This window comes from Tympanuchus pallidicinctus, unplaced genomic scaffold (genome assembly GCF_026119805.1).
Source record: "Tympanuchus pallidicinctus isolate F22 unplaced genomic scaffold, pur_lepc_1.0 scaffold27, whole genome shotgun sequence".
NCBI lineage: Eukaryota > Metazoa > Chordata > Aves > Galliformes > Phasianidae > Tympanuchus > Tympanuchus pallidicinctus.
In genome coordinates this window covers 3029911-3046426 of record NW_026294744.1, presented here as the reverse complement: position 1 = coordinate 3046426, position 16516 = coordinate 3029911, and the positions used below count along the sequence as shown (strand labels likewise).

Genomic DNA, 16516 nt, shown 5'->3' with positions numbered 1-16516 from the left:
TGCAGCATGATCGTTTGAGCTAGCTAACCCGTGTCATTGTCAAGGCTCAGCTAGTTTTGTTTAGGATACAGTTTTTGCACATACAAGGAAAAAAGCTACAGAAGACATTTCTTTCAGATCCTTTTGGAAGGGAGCAGTAGGAAAGCAATGTCTGCTGTATGGAAAATGGCCAAAAACTGGGTGAGAAGCAGTCAGGAGTGGATTAAGACTATAACTGGGAGCAGATCCAAACCGACATTTCCCCATTCCCCATCCCCCTGCCAGCTGTTTTGTTGCACGAGCTGCTCTGATACGAATCCCATGGTCACCTGCCCTCTGACTGTGGTCAGCAGAAGAGTGAGGAGAAGAGTCATCTTGCACTCAGGCAATTTTTCTGCGTGTGGCAACTGTGGTAGCAGCCACAGTCAGCTGGCTGATGGTGTGCTGGCAGCATCTTGCTGACTCTGTCATGCTCTGGCCCTCCCCAAATGTGGTACCCAGATGCAAAAAAGCCAGCCTTCATTCCCCCCTGGAAGGAGTGCTCTTGCTGAGCTTCTAGGAAGGTTTTTCACAAACACTGCAAAAGGAAGCTGGAGTCATTCTGCATGGCTCTTGAAAACTCTTGGACATGGCTCGTGGAATGAGTGCCTAGAAAACAGGCTGGTCTTTTCATCACCTCTGGTTGCTTGCGTCTTTGGCTGGTAGCTTTTCCCTTCTCGAACTTAAAACAGTGTCCACTTCAGCACATGTATCAGCACCATTTATCTGGACTGATTTGCACCAGGAAAGAGATGCATCTTGCATGAATTCTTCATTCAGACTTTGGACTGCCTGTCAGGAGCATGTGGATTGCGCCTGCATTACAACACTTTCTGCAGCTGATCCCATACAGGGGCAGCTCACAGAGGAAAGAGGGCTAAATCCTAAAGGCTGATTTGTTTGCAAGTAAACTCCAGATGATGCAGTAGAAACAGAAAGGAGGGAGTGTCCACAGTGGGTCAAATACTGATTTCAGTAACAGGAAGTGCAGCATGACTGACCTATGTTAAATGACTGGGGCTGTGCTTAAAGCGTTATTCTGACATCAGTTACAACTCTGAGGACTTCAAGGAATTGGTCTGCATTGTTCAGTGACTTTTCTGTCTGTTCTTGGGGCAAGGGATCTTAGGTGTGGCTGAGTAATTTTGTGTAGGATTTTGCTAACCGGTATCTGAAAAGAAAAAGTTTGGCTATGAAGTGAGAAAGAATATGTTCTTCATGTTAAATCTCACAGAGAGTGGCTTTTCCATTCTCCTTTCACACTTAAATTGACTTCAGATTTTGTGGGTTTTTGCACCAGTGACTTCATCTGCCATCATTAATCAGTGAGCTATCTCAACCCAGCGAGCTAATTTAAAGTACTGCTTGTGCATTTGATCAGCAAATGCAAACCGTGTGTAATGTCAGCAGGTCAGAAAAGGTGATGGAACATGGGATTTTCACTTCAGTTCCAGAAAGGGCCATAGTTGCTTCCAGGAAGCTGAGCTTGGCACTGGGTGTGGGAACTTGAAAAGATTTATTTCACCATATAAGAGCTCAGCACTTGATCATTCTAATCAAGCATTTTCCAATCAATATGTTTCTTACAGGCTTTCCAAAGGCTGCATTAGAAAAGCAATTTTATTTATTTTATGACCCTGAAGCCCTAAGGGATTAGGGTGTGTCAACTTTGCAAGTCTCTGTACAGGCAGTGAGAAAAGAAGGGCTAGGCCATGGGGAGCAATGTTAGCAAGATCAGCGTGGCAGAAATCTGTCCCTGTGCCTCATCAGGCTTGTTTCTTTGTGCACAGGGTTCGTAAAGCAGACACTGTGCACAAGGCATTGCCTCTAGTCCTGCTCCATCTCCTGTACCCTGTTCAGCAGGACAGCAGGAGACAGCTACTCCTTTTATTTCGGATTACTACTGAAAAAGCTGTTTCACACTCTGTTTCCGGAAGTATGGGAAGTTTCTTGTCAATTCTGATTACAGGCAGTTCTATATCTTTTAAAGATGTACAGAACCCACTGAGGTGTGTCTTCCTGCCCATCACATGACTTCTCTGTTCCATATCTGATCACTTTTTTTCCTTAACAAGGCCTATAAAGGTGCATTTTCGTCTGCTGCCTTCCGTTCCCCTTGGTTTGTACTCACTTCCTCAGTAATTCTCTTCCAGGATTAGCCAGGAGTAAGCTTTCCATGCTTTTCTACCTTTCCTTATCTCTTGGCCTCCAAAATAGAGCCAGCTTCCTACTGTAGGATGAGGCAATCTCTGTGGGCCAGCACCACTGAATGGTTTCTGCTACTGCGCTGTATCATCCACATGTCCTGGCTTAGGGGCACTTATTAAGGCTGTCCACATGCATGGAAATAGCTGAGCACCATTCTGTAGCTCATTCCCCAACCCTGAGGAATTTGAGTCCTCAGCCTGCCTGTCTTTGCCTTACTTAATACAGGCAATGCTAAGCGTCTGCAGAGCGCCTGGTGGTGGGAGCCTGGCAGCGCTGGTACTGAAGGGAATGGGACTTGTGGTGGAAGATCAAGCAGGGACAGCATGAAATTGCACTTTGGTGCCTAAATTGTGCTTGAACTTGAAACTTCCTGCGGCACTATCGGCTCTTGGCTGCTGAGTTCCCTGCTGCAGCCCATCTCAGGGAGCAGCAAGACTGGAGGAGGGGACCTCTAAAAGTCTCTTGGGCAGAGCCTGGGAGAAATATCTGAATCTAATTGTATGTCTTTCCTCCAGACCATGTTGCCCTTACATAGAAATGGAGAGAAAAACAGAACCTCATGCCCCCGTCTTGTTTTTCATGTAGCAGCATGTGTTACGCTTTATGGATAACATGGAATAATATATTTAATTAATAACAAAAAAGAGAGTTTCAGTTCCAAATGAATTAGTTGGTAGCAGACATGCAAGTCCTCTGAGCTTTCCCAGCATCATTTTTCCACTAAAGACTCAGGCACTGTCCTGCAGTTGGAGTCAGCCTGCCTGCTGCTGCCAGTGATGCTACATCTGTCCCTGAGTGTTAGAGCCAGCTGCTGATATGCATGTTCTGGCCTCTGTTGTTTGCCCATCTGAGCTGAGTAGCTTTTGGCATGGGAGCAAGAACAATCTTCTCTGCCTCCAGGAAGCAGGGATAAGAGGGTGGAGGGGGTGGGGGGCTGTCTGAAACCGTTCTCACCTTATCCTGCCTGACAGCTAACCAGGCGTATGCATGGAGGGCTGAAGGGGAACAAAATTTACACAAAACTCACTGCGATCACTGTTTCCGTGTGCGGGCTACAGTACGGCTGCGTCCTCATATCGAAACTAAAACATGACAGCAGCTCTCACTTACTGTACATCGCCCTGTGCATTGGATTCGTGTCGTCAGATTGTTCCAAAGTGAGTCAAGGTGAAAACAGCCCACAGTACATTATGTATGCTTCACATCTTACATGTATCTGCTGTATCTATTGGACATGCAACACACACTGTAAAATACATATCCTCTGTTCAAAAGGAAAGAAAGAGATATTAAACAAGGGTGCATCACAAGATTCGAGTTTGCCTCCGTCTTACCTGAAGGGCTCTCTGTTAAAACGGGAGTGAAGTCTTTGGAGGCAATGATCTTGAACTCCTTTTCAGCATACCAATGCATTCTGCTGTGTGCATGTATGCATGAGCACTTAAACACATGTAAAAAAATTTGCTACCTACTTGAAGTAGAAAATGTAGATTACTCCACCAACCCCTCTTCTTTGTTTTTGCTGTGTAAGAAGATAAAGGAACAGAGGGTGGATTTCTTCTGTGGTCCAGTCTGTACCCTGGAGTGTAAGAACTGATCACCCTCCCCATTTATAAGCTGGCTGGTGCAACAGGTGCTAGAAGCAGGACTTCAGGTGAGAAATAAGCAACAGAAGCTTATAATTTGCTAAGACACCTGTGCTCCAGCTTGCAGCATTAGAAAGATGAGCATAAATTTAGCTTGCTTAGGGAAGTTTAGAAGTTTTAGTTGTTGTTTGTTTTTATGCAGAGAGGGAGATTGAGGGTGGTAGTTCTCTCTAGATTCCAGCCAGCAGAGCAGTGATGGGAATGGGAGCAGTGTCAGGTCGGACTCTCAAGTCAAGATTCACCGTCCAAGATCTGTGGCTCCATCAGCATCTACTGCAAGCAGCAAAACCTGCCTGCTGCTCAGGCGGCACAGCACTGTCCTCGTTTTGTTACACAGCACTCATTTTTCTCACTTTATTCTGATTGGTAAATATCTTTGTTAGTTCAAGACAATGCTGTTAGCTTTCACAGAAAAGAAAACAGGAGAGATAAAAAGAGCCCATTTTCCTCCACAGTGGATATGACAATAAAAGATGAAGAGGGGAAAATAAAAAAAAACCAGTATCCAATAAAAGAAAATTTATATAAGCAGGATTAGTCTTTTCTTTCACTGAGAGTACAGAAGAGCATTTTGAGGACCTACTGATACGGTACGCTGTGCTATAAAATCCATTCAGCTGCAGAGCCAACCCTCTCATTCCCTTGTTTTCATAAACCCAACAGATTCTTTTTAAGAAAGGGCAAAGAAGGTGGCATACAAGCTTAGCAAACACGGTTCTGCACATGAAAGAATTATTTTTGAGCAGCGGTTCCTGAAGCACTTTCAGCAGCACTGTTCTGCACCCCCAGGAAAGCTGTGACAGAACTGATTCAGCCTCACAAAACAGGTGGGGGAATAGGCAACTACAGAGGGCTTTTGGGGAAATGAGCTTCCTGGGAAGATGACAGGGCAGGGAGAGAGGAAGATGAGAGAAGAGGCAGTCCACCTGGGCATAAGTGGTTCGCATGTTTTATAGCATTTTATATCTTCAAAACACAATGCAAGCATTGAATTAAGATATTACCCCATGGGTGGAGGGATCTGGCTTCTCCACCCACTCATTTTAGTACTAGCCAAACTGAACAAGAAAGGCTGCATGCTGTTTGTCCTAGGTCATACTGCTTTTTGGCTTTTTTTCCTTTTCCTTGAAGATTCTGTCTCTCCTTTTCAAAAGCTGATACCCAGCGGAAACCTGGTGGGCATGGTGAAGTTGTATCCCTTTGGAGTCACAAGCATGGCACACCTATGGCGCACCAGAAGCCCTGCTTCTGTAGCTTATTTGGCTGTTCTGGGTCTAGTGCTGATCAATAGAAGCACTTTATAGACATGATACTTTCATATTAATTTAACAGAAAGCAAAAATACACAGACAGCATATAGGAAATTATGATCAGTGTTTGTACAGGGAGTGATTTTTTATTGTGTTGTTATCAGTAAGGGTGCATGCAGAACACGTGTAGTTATCGCTCAGCTTTGTCCTTGGCCTGATTTTCCTAGTAATGTTTTGTTTCTTGCCTGATCTTGTGAAGCACACACCAAAACTCCAATTAAATTTCCACATTACAGTGTTCTTCTGGGCAACTTGCTGCTTGTATGGTGTGGCAGATGGGGAGGAAGGTGGGAACAGAAGCCAAATGTGAACATTTCAAGCTCTCCTCAGATGTTTTTTTAAACTTTTTTATACGTCATGGTCTGGCTCTCACTTAGTTCTCCATTGCCTAGCTGCAGTCTAGATGCCTAGATGCACCATGTCCAGCAGTAGCCTAGGGTCCACAGTGTGTTTTCTGCGGGAGTGACTCTGTGCTCAGCAAAAGGTGAACCTCACTCTGGCATTTTAGCTTACAGTTTGCACATCTCTGAGAAGATCTTCACCTGACTGCACTCTCTGCAAAAAGGAAGGACCTATAGAAAGTTCTGACCTCGGTAACTAGCGGCTAATTCGATAGGAGGAGAGAGTTTAAGTCCTTCGTAAACTCTATTTCTTGTGTCTGTGCAGCACAGTGCTACAGGGGTAGTTGAAACCATTGGAGACTTACTGTTGCCATGCAGATGCCCCTTCCTTTGGTCAGCCCCAACCGTTCCTTGAGCTTGATCTCGGTTCTCAAGATCAGATTCAGTTCTGTGTGCAGCTGTGGTCTGGGGCTTTCCAAAGCCGCTGCCTGGGAATCTGGTGTGGCAGCAGAATGCAATTCACTGCATGTGACCTCTTGCTGAAACAGAAAACAAGATTGCCTATCTGCAGAAGTAAAAAAAGCAAAACAAAACAGTACAAATCTCCTGGGTTTCTTTTCTGACTTGGTAAGACAAGGGTAATCAGATTTCATAGAATGGTATGCCAGGAAGGAAATTTCTTCCCATGTGCAGCATACAATCAGCCAGGTGCAAGATGAGGAAGGGAGGTTCATCTTCCTCTGAAGCATAAGGTATTAGCTCCTGCCAGAGGCTGTGTACTGGAGATCTGGTATGATCAGATATGGCAAATTTTACGTTCCTCTGCGCAGCGTGAAGCTTTCATTTCTACGCAACAATTGTAACAAGTCAAACAATGAGTCATCCCACAAGGGGGAAAAGGAAAGAAAGCTTTTATCTCCCAGCAGACTGGAGATAATCTGCTTACCTAGGTATAAACAACTCTTCACCATGCTGCCTTCTTTCCAGGGGAAGGAAGCTGTTTTAAATTCATCTGTAAAACAGCTACTGAATTGTCACACCTCCCAGGCCTTTCTGCCCAGGCCCAGTAAAGATGGCTGGAGGGGGCATGCAGGGAGGGCACTCCTTGCTTCTGTGAGATGTTGCACAGTGAGCGTGGAGGGGGCCAACAGCTTCGTCTCCTGCCTGCTCTGCACCTCAGAAGGAACAACTGGGGAACAACTCCATCCCACAGTGGAAACCTGGAATGAAATAATGTCCTAGAAGGGATGTTGAGGCATCTTGTTTTTTGGGATGCCCAAAATAAACCAGGATATCTAAACTAATGAGGTATTGCACAGCCCAGTATTTAGCGTAATCCTGACATTTCTCTCCCACACCTTGCCTGGAGACTTTGCATGTTACTGCGAGGGGAGAAATGGAGATTCTGTGGTATTTGCCTATATTCACATGCCTTGTCTAATTTTATAATGCAGTCTTGGTCTCTTCCTGGTGCAGGTCTGCAGCCCATTTACTGGAGCAGGGATGATGTCGCACAGTGGCTCAGATGGGCGGAGAAGGAGTTTTCCCTGAGGCCAATCGAGAGCAACACTTTTGAAATGAATGGCAAGGCTCTGTTGCTCCTGACCAAAGAGGACTTTCGATACAGATCTCCTCATTCAGGTGAGGAATTCTTATGGAAGCTACAGTTGAAAGGAGAGAAGAAACTGCAAGAGGGTCTGCAGCGGACAAAGGAGGATACAGAATCATGTTTGTTAGGGTGGGCAGGGCAGTGCAGCAGAGGAGGGACAGAAACTCTTACACGAGGCAAAGACAGAAAAGACAAGAGGGAAGATTGTAGGTAAATTTGGGTGTAATTAACTCCAAATCCAAAGATGCAACATGTCTCTTATTAAAACTCTTCACTGAACTCACAGAAAGCAGGGTTCTTTGGCAGCATTTCATGGCTTACAGCTCTTTTCCATAAAGGCTTATCTTTTTGCAGACCCAACTACAGCAGCAAGTTAATCAAGTGCCCGAGCCTCTTAAGAAGCTGACATTAGCATTCTGTCTCACAGCTGGCTTGGCTGACGTGCTGCTAAGAGTGACTGCAAAATTCATCCCTGGGGAACCTTTTCTCTTTCTTACAGCCCTCGTGGGTTTTACTTTACTTTTCTCTCATGTGCTTGAGGCTGGCCCAAGGTACAACACAGATAGGTGTGAATCAGTTGGCCAATAGCTCAAATTATGTCTTTGTTTATTCACACACATGATTTAGAAATGCCTATGTTGTCTTCCTGTACTTAGATCCCCTGCAGTCATTCTGCTATGGCTTTACAGTCAGAGTAAGCCTCTGCCCTCCTTTGTTGGGGATGTTTAACTAAATATGAGTTATTAGTTCTATACAAGAGTTATGAGCTTTTTTTTTATGACCATACATGTTAAATATAAGGTTTACTCAATCACGATAGATGATCAAAGTGTTTGGACTAAGTGGTCATGGAGCTGCTGTTACCAGGCTTGCAGCACAAGGCTCACTCAGTGCAAAAGTACAGCTGGTGCAGTTTGGCTCAGGCTGATAAACAAGGAATGGCATTAATTCTGCTTCTAGCTCCTTTGTGACTCCCTTGAATGCATCCAACCATCCTCCTGCAGAATCTGCCTCTCATACTATGGCTTATGCTTATTCTATACAAAGTTTTCAAAGCATGTACTTTAAACCAAGAATAATTTTTATAAAAGGAAATGCCAAACATCTATGTCTGTCACTAGTATAATACAGTAGTGAAAACTGATGCCTGGAAAGATCCTTTGTTTTATTTTGGTACTCATTTTGAATGATTTCATTGCAAAAATTAGCCCTGCTTTAAGGCAAAAGAAGTATTGAAAGTGGGCAAGGACTGTAAAGGACGACTCTGCGTAACTTATTTGTTATTCCCCTTATCTTACCAGTGCCTTGCTGCCTACCAGTTATTTCTCTACTCTTCCCTTTGTGTGTTGTGAGGGCACTTGAAATGAGTAGGATTAAAATGTTTGTTGGCTGGAGATAGAGTGTTCTCAGAGAAGTGCCTCTGGCTTGCAAATCCACAATGTGCAGAAGGTTAAACTCTTGTTTACCTAAATGGTTAGAATGGCCCCTTCCCAGCTCTTTCTCTCCTCTTTCTTTCCAGGTATTATTCCTCACTGATAATAAACGTTTTAGAGAATATCTCAGTCAGCCTCTGTAAATGTAAATGACTATAGGTAAAGTATGCCTCAACGTTTCCCAGAAACAAACTACACGTGAAACGTAAGAACTGTGAAGTAATATTTGCTACAGAGTGTAAGTTTTTCAAAGAGTGTAGGTATATAAATGCTCTATCCTTTCCACTCCTGGTAAAACCAGTAGAATAGCATCCACTCCTCCCAGTGATTGTACCAATAAAATGGGTACACAGCCACCTGCTATACACCGATTCAGCACTGGCCCGGGAAGAGGGCAAAGGAGAGAGAGAGAGAGAGAGAGAGAGAGAGGGAAGAGACTTGTGTTTTTGTAACTAATACAATTGTGTCTTTGTGATGCAGAAGTGTAAATATGTTGTTAGGTGAAAAAAGAAAAATTTATTGCTTGGAGTGTTACAGTGCTAGTTATGATTATGCCACTGTTGCATGCAAAAATGCAAATTATGAGGTAAAATCACTTTTTAGACTTTCATGTACTAAACATGGAAAAGGTAACTGAGTTCTTCAGGCTTTGTTTTTAATTAGGTTTTCAGGTGTTGTAGTCACTTCGTAAAAATGCCCTGAAATCACTACGGAGACAGTGAAAGCAGCTGAGATTCTAAAAATAAAGGAAGCTGAACTATGGGAAGCAGGATAGCTTTAACTATTTCATACTAAGACAATAAACTTCACTGCAAGTACAACATTGGCACGTTATAGAAACAGCAGCTGAATGGCACACGGCTTTCAATCTCATAAGAGCAACTACTAACCCCACACATGCTTGAGAAAACTCTCCTGGAAAATCCAAGGTTTCCTAGTTGAAACTCTGTTAAGTACCTTTTCAGATAATATGCTGCTGCTGTAGCTTGTTCCTCTGTATTATGAGGTAAGACACACAGAAGAGAGGAAATAAAATTAGAAGCTGGGAGACTTTGTGCCCTATATTGTACCTTTTTACTTTGAAATGTTTAGCAAGTTACATCACACAAAACATATAAGTATGTAAATGTTTAATGCAGATTTTGGAGGGAAGGCATCAGTACAAGATGGAATACATAAGAAGATACAAAATAAGCAGTTAATATTGATCTGCAGTGGTCACTGAAGGGACATGGTCCACTAAGGAGGGATATAACAATTCTGGTAACATGGACTGGGAGGAAAAAGTGAAGTACAGGCTGCTTGCCACCCCAAAAAGAAGCAAGCCTGGGATTGAGTCATGCAAAAACATGATCACATGGCGCAGTACAATTCTGCAGACATTTCTGTAAAATAACAATCCAACAGCAACTAACAGACTATATTTACCCATACAGATCACCAAGTCTACTGCATTAAGTTCCTTAGTATGTATCATGTCCCTCTTCTAATACTGCCTGTTGCAGTGAGCTCTCTACAGATCCTAGTGTCTAGAAATAACTAGCTTTGCGATCCTATTTGGGCTTTCCTGAAGTCCGTCTCAGGACACCAGAAGTTCCTGTGGCAGCTGTAGCACTCAACAATCTCCAGAAGTTGTCACCACAGCAGGGGTTACATCTCTTCATTCTTTGCAGGTCTTTGAGCTTACCCCAAAGTAGCTTCTCAGAGTGAGAGTTCTTCCTCCTATTGTATTTCCTAGATTGGAATATCACAGTAGCATACTGCCTCTGCCCTTGGGGCACTGGTGCTGCATGGAGAGGCTTGGCAAGATCTTCCTCCTTGCTCCATAAAGCCTGAATTGTTCATTAATTAAGGAATAGCACCTTGTTTGCTCTCAGCAACTCAGTGCATAATCACATACTGTGCATTTAAGAATTTTCTGTCCTGAGGTGTCTCTCTAAAAAGACTAAAGCTGTGATGAGAGAAGGTGGAACACTTGAAATATTGCTTACAAAGGGTGTGAACTCTTGAATGGGCACTTCTGTAGCCTGGAAAAACTGTATCAGGGTAGTAACAGTCACTTCTTTTCAATCTCCCATTTTTCCAGAGGTGTGACATGCTGCTTTTCTTTTTCTTTTTTTCCTTCTTTCAGAGAAGAACCTTGCAAAACAGTGAAATGCAAAGTTTTACAACAGGCCTGTTTGGATATGAAAATAGCAGCCAGGAACATGAATTTATGCATCAGATGGCTAAATGAGTCCTACTGTTTGTCTTTCAGGTGATGTTCTGTATGAACTCCTTCAGCATATCCTGAAGCAAAGGAAATCTCGTGTGCTGTTCTCACCTTTCTTCCATCCTGGGAACTCTATCCATGCTCAGTCAGAGGTTTTATTACATCAGAACCATGATGAAGGTAACTGTCTTGTTCTTATAGGAACTATTATTATAAAATGGTGATTGGGTGACTGGAAAAAGGATGTGTGGAATGTTGTCATTTTCTGGCTCCGAAGTTACTTAAATAAAGTTGCTGTTCGCCATTTGTCTCTGTAGCTGTTAACAGTCAGTTGGTCTAAGGAGCTGACTGTCTGTTCTCCATATATTTTCTATTGCTTTGTCCTACTTCCAAAGCTGCCTTAAAAGGTATAACAGATGTAGAGTTAAAAAAAAAAAAGTCAGAAAGTTTTATTGACCACATTGATTTGTTTTTCCTCACTATCAGTTGGGTAGACAAAGGTGTTTCATGGACTTTCAGTGTCCTGGAGGTGCAGCTTGATGCAGTTGTTTGCAGAGCTGGAGAAAAGGCAATGTTAGAAAGGAATATTTAGCACAAAGTCACCTCAAATGACAGTGTCGTCACATTGTACCAAAGTTCTTAGCATTGAGCCCATCTTGTTGCTCAGCTCTTGAACTGGTTAAGCAACTCATTTTGAGAAAAGGTTTTTTTGCAGTTTTCTCCCGTTTTTACCATCAGTAGCAGTGTTTGCTTAGGTTATTAGTTACCCTCCTAGTAGTGTCCTTACACACCATGACTGTTACAGGTGGCGAAGAAAGAATAGATATATGCTTGTGGCATTGCAGATTTGGACTTCTCTTTATTCAGTGCAGATCAAAATGTTTCCTTCAGATGAAAAGATACAAAGCCTAAGATTTTTAAGAGATCCCTTCTATGAAAGCGTCAAATATAATTCTGTTGTTGATTTTTAATAGAAAAAAAACATAGGAAAAAGTAGTGTTACAGAATTGGATTAGGATTTCACTCAAGTTTGCATTTAACATTTAGATTCTTCAGCTTGATCACAATGCAGACGATCTGTTTTTTTTCTCCACAGATAGCTTTGTCCAGAGGCCTTCAAGACCATCCACAGAAGCAGTCCACCACAGCACCCCAACCATTGAACTGTTGCATCGTTCTAGATCACCCGTCACCAACAACCACCGTCCATCACCAGATTCCGATCAGCGGCCACTGAAGTCCCCTATGGACAACACTGTCCGTCACCTTTCCCCAGCTGACAGGGTGCCAGGGGCAAGGTATCATCAAGAGAACAACCACCAGGAGCCCTATCCTCTCTCAGTGTCCCCGATAGAAAACAACCACTGCCCACCTCCTCCTGAGGTTCTTCAGAAGCCTTCCAGCCCTCGCCAGGAGAACACCAGGGTCATCCAGCTGATGCCCAGTCCTATCATGCATCCTTTGATACTGAACCCCAGGCACTCTGATTTCAAGCCACTGAGGTTGTCTGAGGATGGGCTGCACAGGGAGGTAAAGCCAATCAACCTGTCCCACCGAGAAGAGTTAGCTTATATGAACCACATCATGGTGTCTGTATCCCCTCCTGAGGACCATGCAATGCCAATTGGAAGAATAGCAGGTAAGTGACCTTCTCCAGGCTGTGCCAGGTTTGAAATCTTTCATGTATAACTTACCATTACATGTGTTAGTAGCTCCTCATTTCTTTTTGCCACACGGTGACCTCAGCAATTATTGGCATTCTGCAAGTTTCACCACATCTATAGTTTAGGCAGGTAAGTATGATTATAAAAGTTTCATGACGGGTAAGCAAAGATGCAGTGACATGCTTGTGACCACAGAATGCGTAATTAGTACTGAAAACGTGTAAGTCCTGACATTTGCTGCCTCTCTACCCACTAGCAATTCATTTGTTTCCCAAGATACTTATCTCCAAAGCCTTCTCCTACTAAGAGATAATTTTCCAAGAATTGCATTCCCTTTAGTTATGAGTTCTAGGCAGACGCCTTCTGTCGGTTGTATTTGAGACAAGGCAGTCAAACTTGTTATTGCAGAGACAGTGGGACTAATGAAATCTCACCTCAGAGTCCTGCTTTGTAGGCTTTCCTGTCTTCTTATGCTAGGATTGTCCCTTTTTACAGAAACAAGGTTGCCTTTGTCCCACACAAACCACAGTCATTGTCTCACTTTTGTTATCGTAAATAACTGACATCATAACAGCTGAATCAGGAAGCTGAGGTTACAGAAAATGTTTTTTGTACTTGAAAGGGAACTGTAAATAGATAGGGAGAGTGGGAAGGGGAATTGAACCACTTCAGAAATGTGCTGAATGCCCCACTGACTAGTATGTCTTGAGGGGTGTAAATGCACACCATACACAACACACCCAAAAACATTCCATACATTTACATCAGCAGCAAACTAATATGATACTCAGCTCCTGTGGGCTGTTATGCATGTCTACGTGGGTACATTTTAACACACCTTGTTCATTTCAGTCCTTTATGCGCCTTTAACTTGTTACAGATGATGTGCTGCCTCAACTTAAATGAGGAAGATTTTGTTTTGAGACTTATCGCTCTGTATTCAAAAGTTACATACCTCACCAGCTAGTCACAGTCAAGCGCAAAAAGGGCTGTGATCCTTTCGTGTAATAGAGGCATGAGCTATGAAAATTAATCTTTTGGAATTTTAGGCTGGCTGACATTTGTCTCTCTTCTTTTGACTTTTATTGCCCACTAATCTCAGCAAATTAAAATTTATAGCTAATTTTGTGGCAGAGAGGACTCTGTTCTGATTGCATCTCTGGAGTTTTCCTTCCCTTAAGTAGTGTTGGATAATCACGGGAGTTGTTAATTTTTTTTTTAGAAGAAAACTTTCTCCAAGAATTGAAAGAATATAAGAAAAAAAATGTGGTTTTGTTCTTTTTTCAGTTTTCAAATTTAAACCAAGGGGTCTTCTTAAATAATTAGGAATCTTTGGTTTCTATATGCACTGGATCCACTAGCACAAGTTAGTGTTATTCTGATTGAGTCCTCATGGCTTCTGAACTGTAGCTGGACCCTGTAGGGAGGTTCACAGCCTATTTAAAAGCAGCCAAATGTGAATCAGTGAAAAAAATGTAAACAGGCTGTATTTCATACCTGAAGTCAACTTTGTGCTTCTGAGTTCAATGGCAGCATAGCTAGGTCCAGTAGTAAGAAAACACATATCTTTCTACTTGCTTTCCTCCCCCATCTCATAGCCTTCAATTTAGATATCTTGACATTATATGTTTTGGTTGTATAAGCATTTCTTCTGTGTGTCCGTATAAATCTTTTTAGATGTGAGTGTCCTTATCTTCACTAATGCTGCTATAGTTAACATGGAAGCTTTTGACCAGCCGTGCCTCATTGCTTTGATTTAAGAGAATCCATAAGAATTACAACAGTTGGTTCTTAACACTGCAAATATACATCTGTACTGATGTATTGTTGAAAATAGCTTTTTAGAGATTATTGGCATTATTGGTATTATTTCCATTTTATGGATGAGAAATTCTGATGGGTAGATAATGCAAAGATTTACCAGTAATTCAGACACAGAGCTAAGTATTTAAGTTTACATGGGTGAGAAGAGAGCCTTGGCTTTCTGTTAACTGTTTGCATGCAAGTGATTTTCACGGAAAGCAGTGATGAAGAGCAGCTACTAGGGAAGCCTCATGTGCTGCTGACTAAAACATTGAGCTCAAAAACATGTTCTATTCCCAAATCAGATATTTTAAATTGTAAAACAAATTCTTCCTTGACTCAAGATACCTCACAGACTAATAAGCCTGTTAACTTGGAGATAAAGTCTATTTTTAAATGCAGTGTGCAATTATTTGATGCTGAGAAAGAAAGCGATCTTTTCACTTCATGCTGTCCATTGTGCTCTGTTTTCAGAAAGTCAGTCACTAAAGCTGTGGACTTTCTGACCAAAGGAAAAAAAAAGAGGCTCTGGCTGTCAGACAAAATAATGAGCTTTACATACCAGTAAATAAACCTTACCTTTTCATGTAATATCGTTTCTTAAGATATTAACTTTACTGGTAACTCAGTTTTACAGCAAAGAGTTTAAAACTGAAGGCCTTGCTTTCATTTACTCTAAGGCCATTTCACACTTCTTTGCATTTAAGAGGCATGAAGTATCTTTACGTTACTCGGTAAGGTCCCATTTATTATTAATCAGTGGCTTGAGTTGATTTTAAAAACCCATGTTTAGCCATCTTAACACCATATGCGTGAGTCTTCAGTGTAACTTTGTCTGAGCTAGAAGTCATTAGACTTGGATGATCCAAAAGTGGACCTGTATCCCTGCAAATATTCCTGGCAATATTTAAGCTACCTGACTCAGGCATCAGTAGCATCAGTAGTCATCTATAGCTATGACATCATTTAAAAATAAAGTCATTTAAAAAGGGAGTTTAATAAAGCAGTGCAACAGACTATTTTCCCTTTGGAACGGCAAATTCAAAGCAGTGACAGTGTTTGTTGGTAGACAGCCTCTGACTTGAACTCTTGCAAGCAGACGCTCCATCTGGCTGACTGAAAAACCAGCCCTTCTAGGTTCACCCAGATTGTCTCAAAGGATTCCACCCTGTGGAAATAGAAAGACACATCTCTGTTTTTTTAAACTCGGTTGTAGTTTTAATCAAGGAATTAGCTGTTCTTCTAAATGTGCTTGAAATTAGCTGTTCTTCTGAATGGAAATTCCACTCTCTATGCACCTCTGACTAGAAGGGTTTTGTTATCAAGCATTTTAGGACTTTGGTATCTCATAAGGGTACTTTCCCAAGGTACAAGGACAGATGAGGGTTCCTGTGTTGGCAGATTTTCTGGAAGCATCAGGGCTGAGACATGCACAGCACTATTGGTAGATCCACTGCCACCGGAAACTGTCTTTGCAGCCATGCTGAGGTTTTGCCCCCATTGCTTCCACAAGTGCTCTGCTGTTGACTTCTACCACAGCTGGCTGTCAACATACAGCTATGTTTAGGTGTCAAAACTATATTTTTTAAGATAGCAAGATACACTTGAGCTTGCTAGAAGGAAGGAAAATGGGCACTTGACATAGCAGATCTAACCAGAAACCTGTTAGTTGCCTAAAGGGAGATAGGGGAATCCCAGCAAGAGGCAATTAAGGGATTATTCAGTTACGATAGGTTGGGTTTCACCCTTATTTTTATCATCTAGAAGTTGACTTAGAAATGTGAGAATGTAATGACGTGTTGCAAAATACCTTGCTTTTAATTCAGTCACTTAAAACTCACTGGGACAATTCTGAGCTTTTTATTTTGTGAGAGGAAATACTTTGCTGAACAGGTTTCTGAGATTCTGAGATTTCCAGTTCTCCAGTGGTTTTCTTTAATAGTTTTCTGGGACAGAAAAGTTTGTCCATGAATCCAGGCAACCTGTGGCAATAAAACTTGGGTATTACACACTGTGCTACCCTTTGTTTTGGCATTGCCATTTGTCCAGTACAGAATGTAACCAAATGACTATGCAGATAGGAAGGATGAGGTGCCAGAGAATTGACTGTGGATGCAACTCAACTCCTCCCAGGTGTTCCAGATACTGTTGGAGCTGGAAACCAAGGAACACCAGGAATCTGTAGGTCGCTCTGTGCATGCCTCAGGCAGACCTATCCATCTTGTACAAATAGCTTGGTAGGACAAGCATAACTGTAGATCCCCACTTTACA

The 16516-nt window shown here is 42.4% G+C and overlaps 1 protein-coding gene across 8 annotated transcripts in view; it reads left to right on the top strand.

Moving 5' to 3' along the window:
* Positions 1–16516, top strand: part of ETV6 (ETS variant transcription factor 6) — a 131780-nt gene that overhangs the window by 92180 nt on the left and 23084 nt on the right. For 5 of the 8 annotated variants that reach the window (XM_052690469.1, XM_052690468.1, XM_052690465.1 and 2 more), the window contains 3 exons: positions 7000–7164; positions 10823–10957; positions 11874–12416. In XM_052690469.1, the coding sequence (XP_052546429.1) occupies positions 7000–7164; positions 10823–10957; positions 11874–12416 (843 nt within the window). Of the gene's footprint in view, positions 1–6977; positions 7165–10822; positions 10958–11873; positions 12425–16516 lie in introns of those variants that run through there. The other 3 variants (XM_052690467.1, XM_052690471.1, XM_052690470.1) reach the window with 3 other exon arrangements.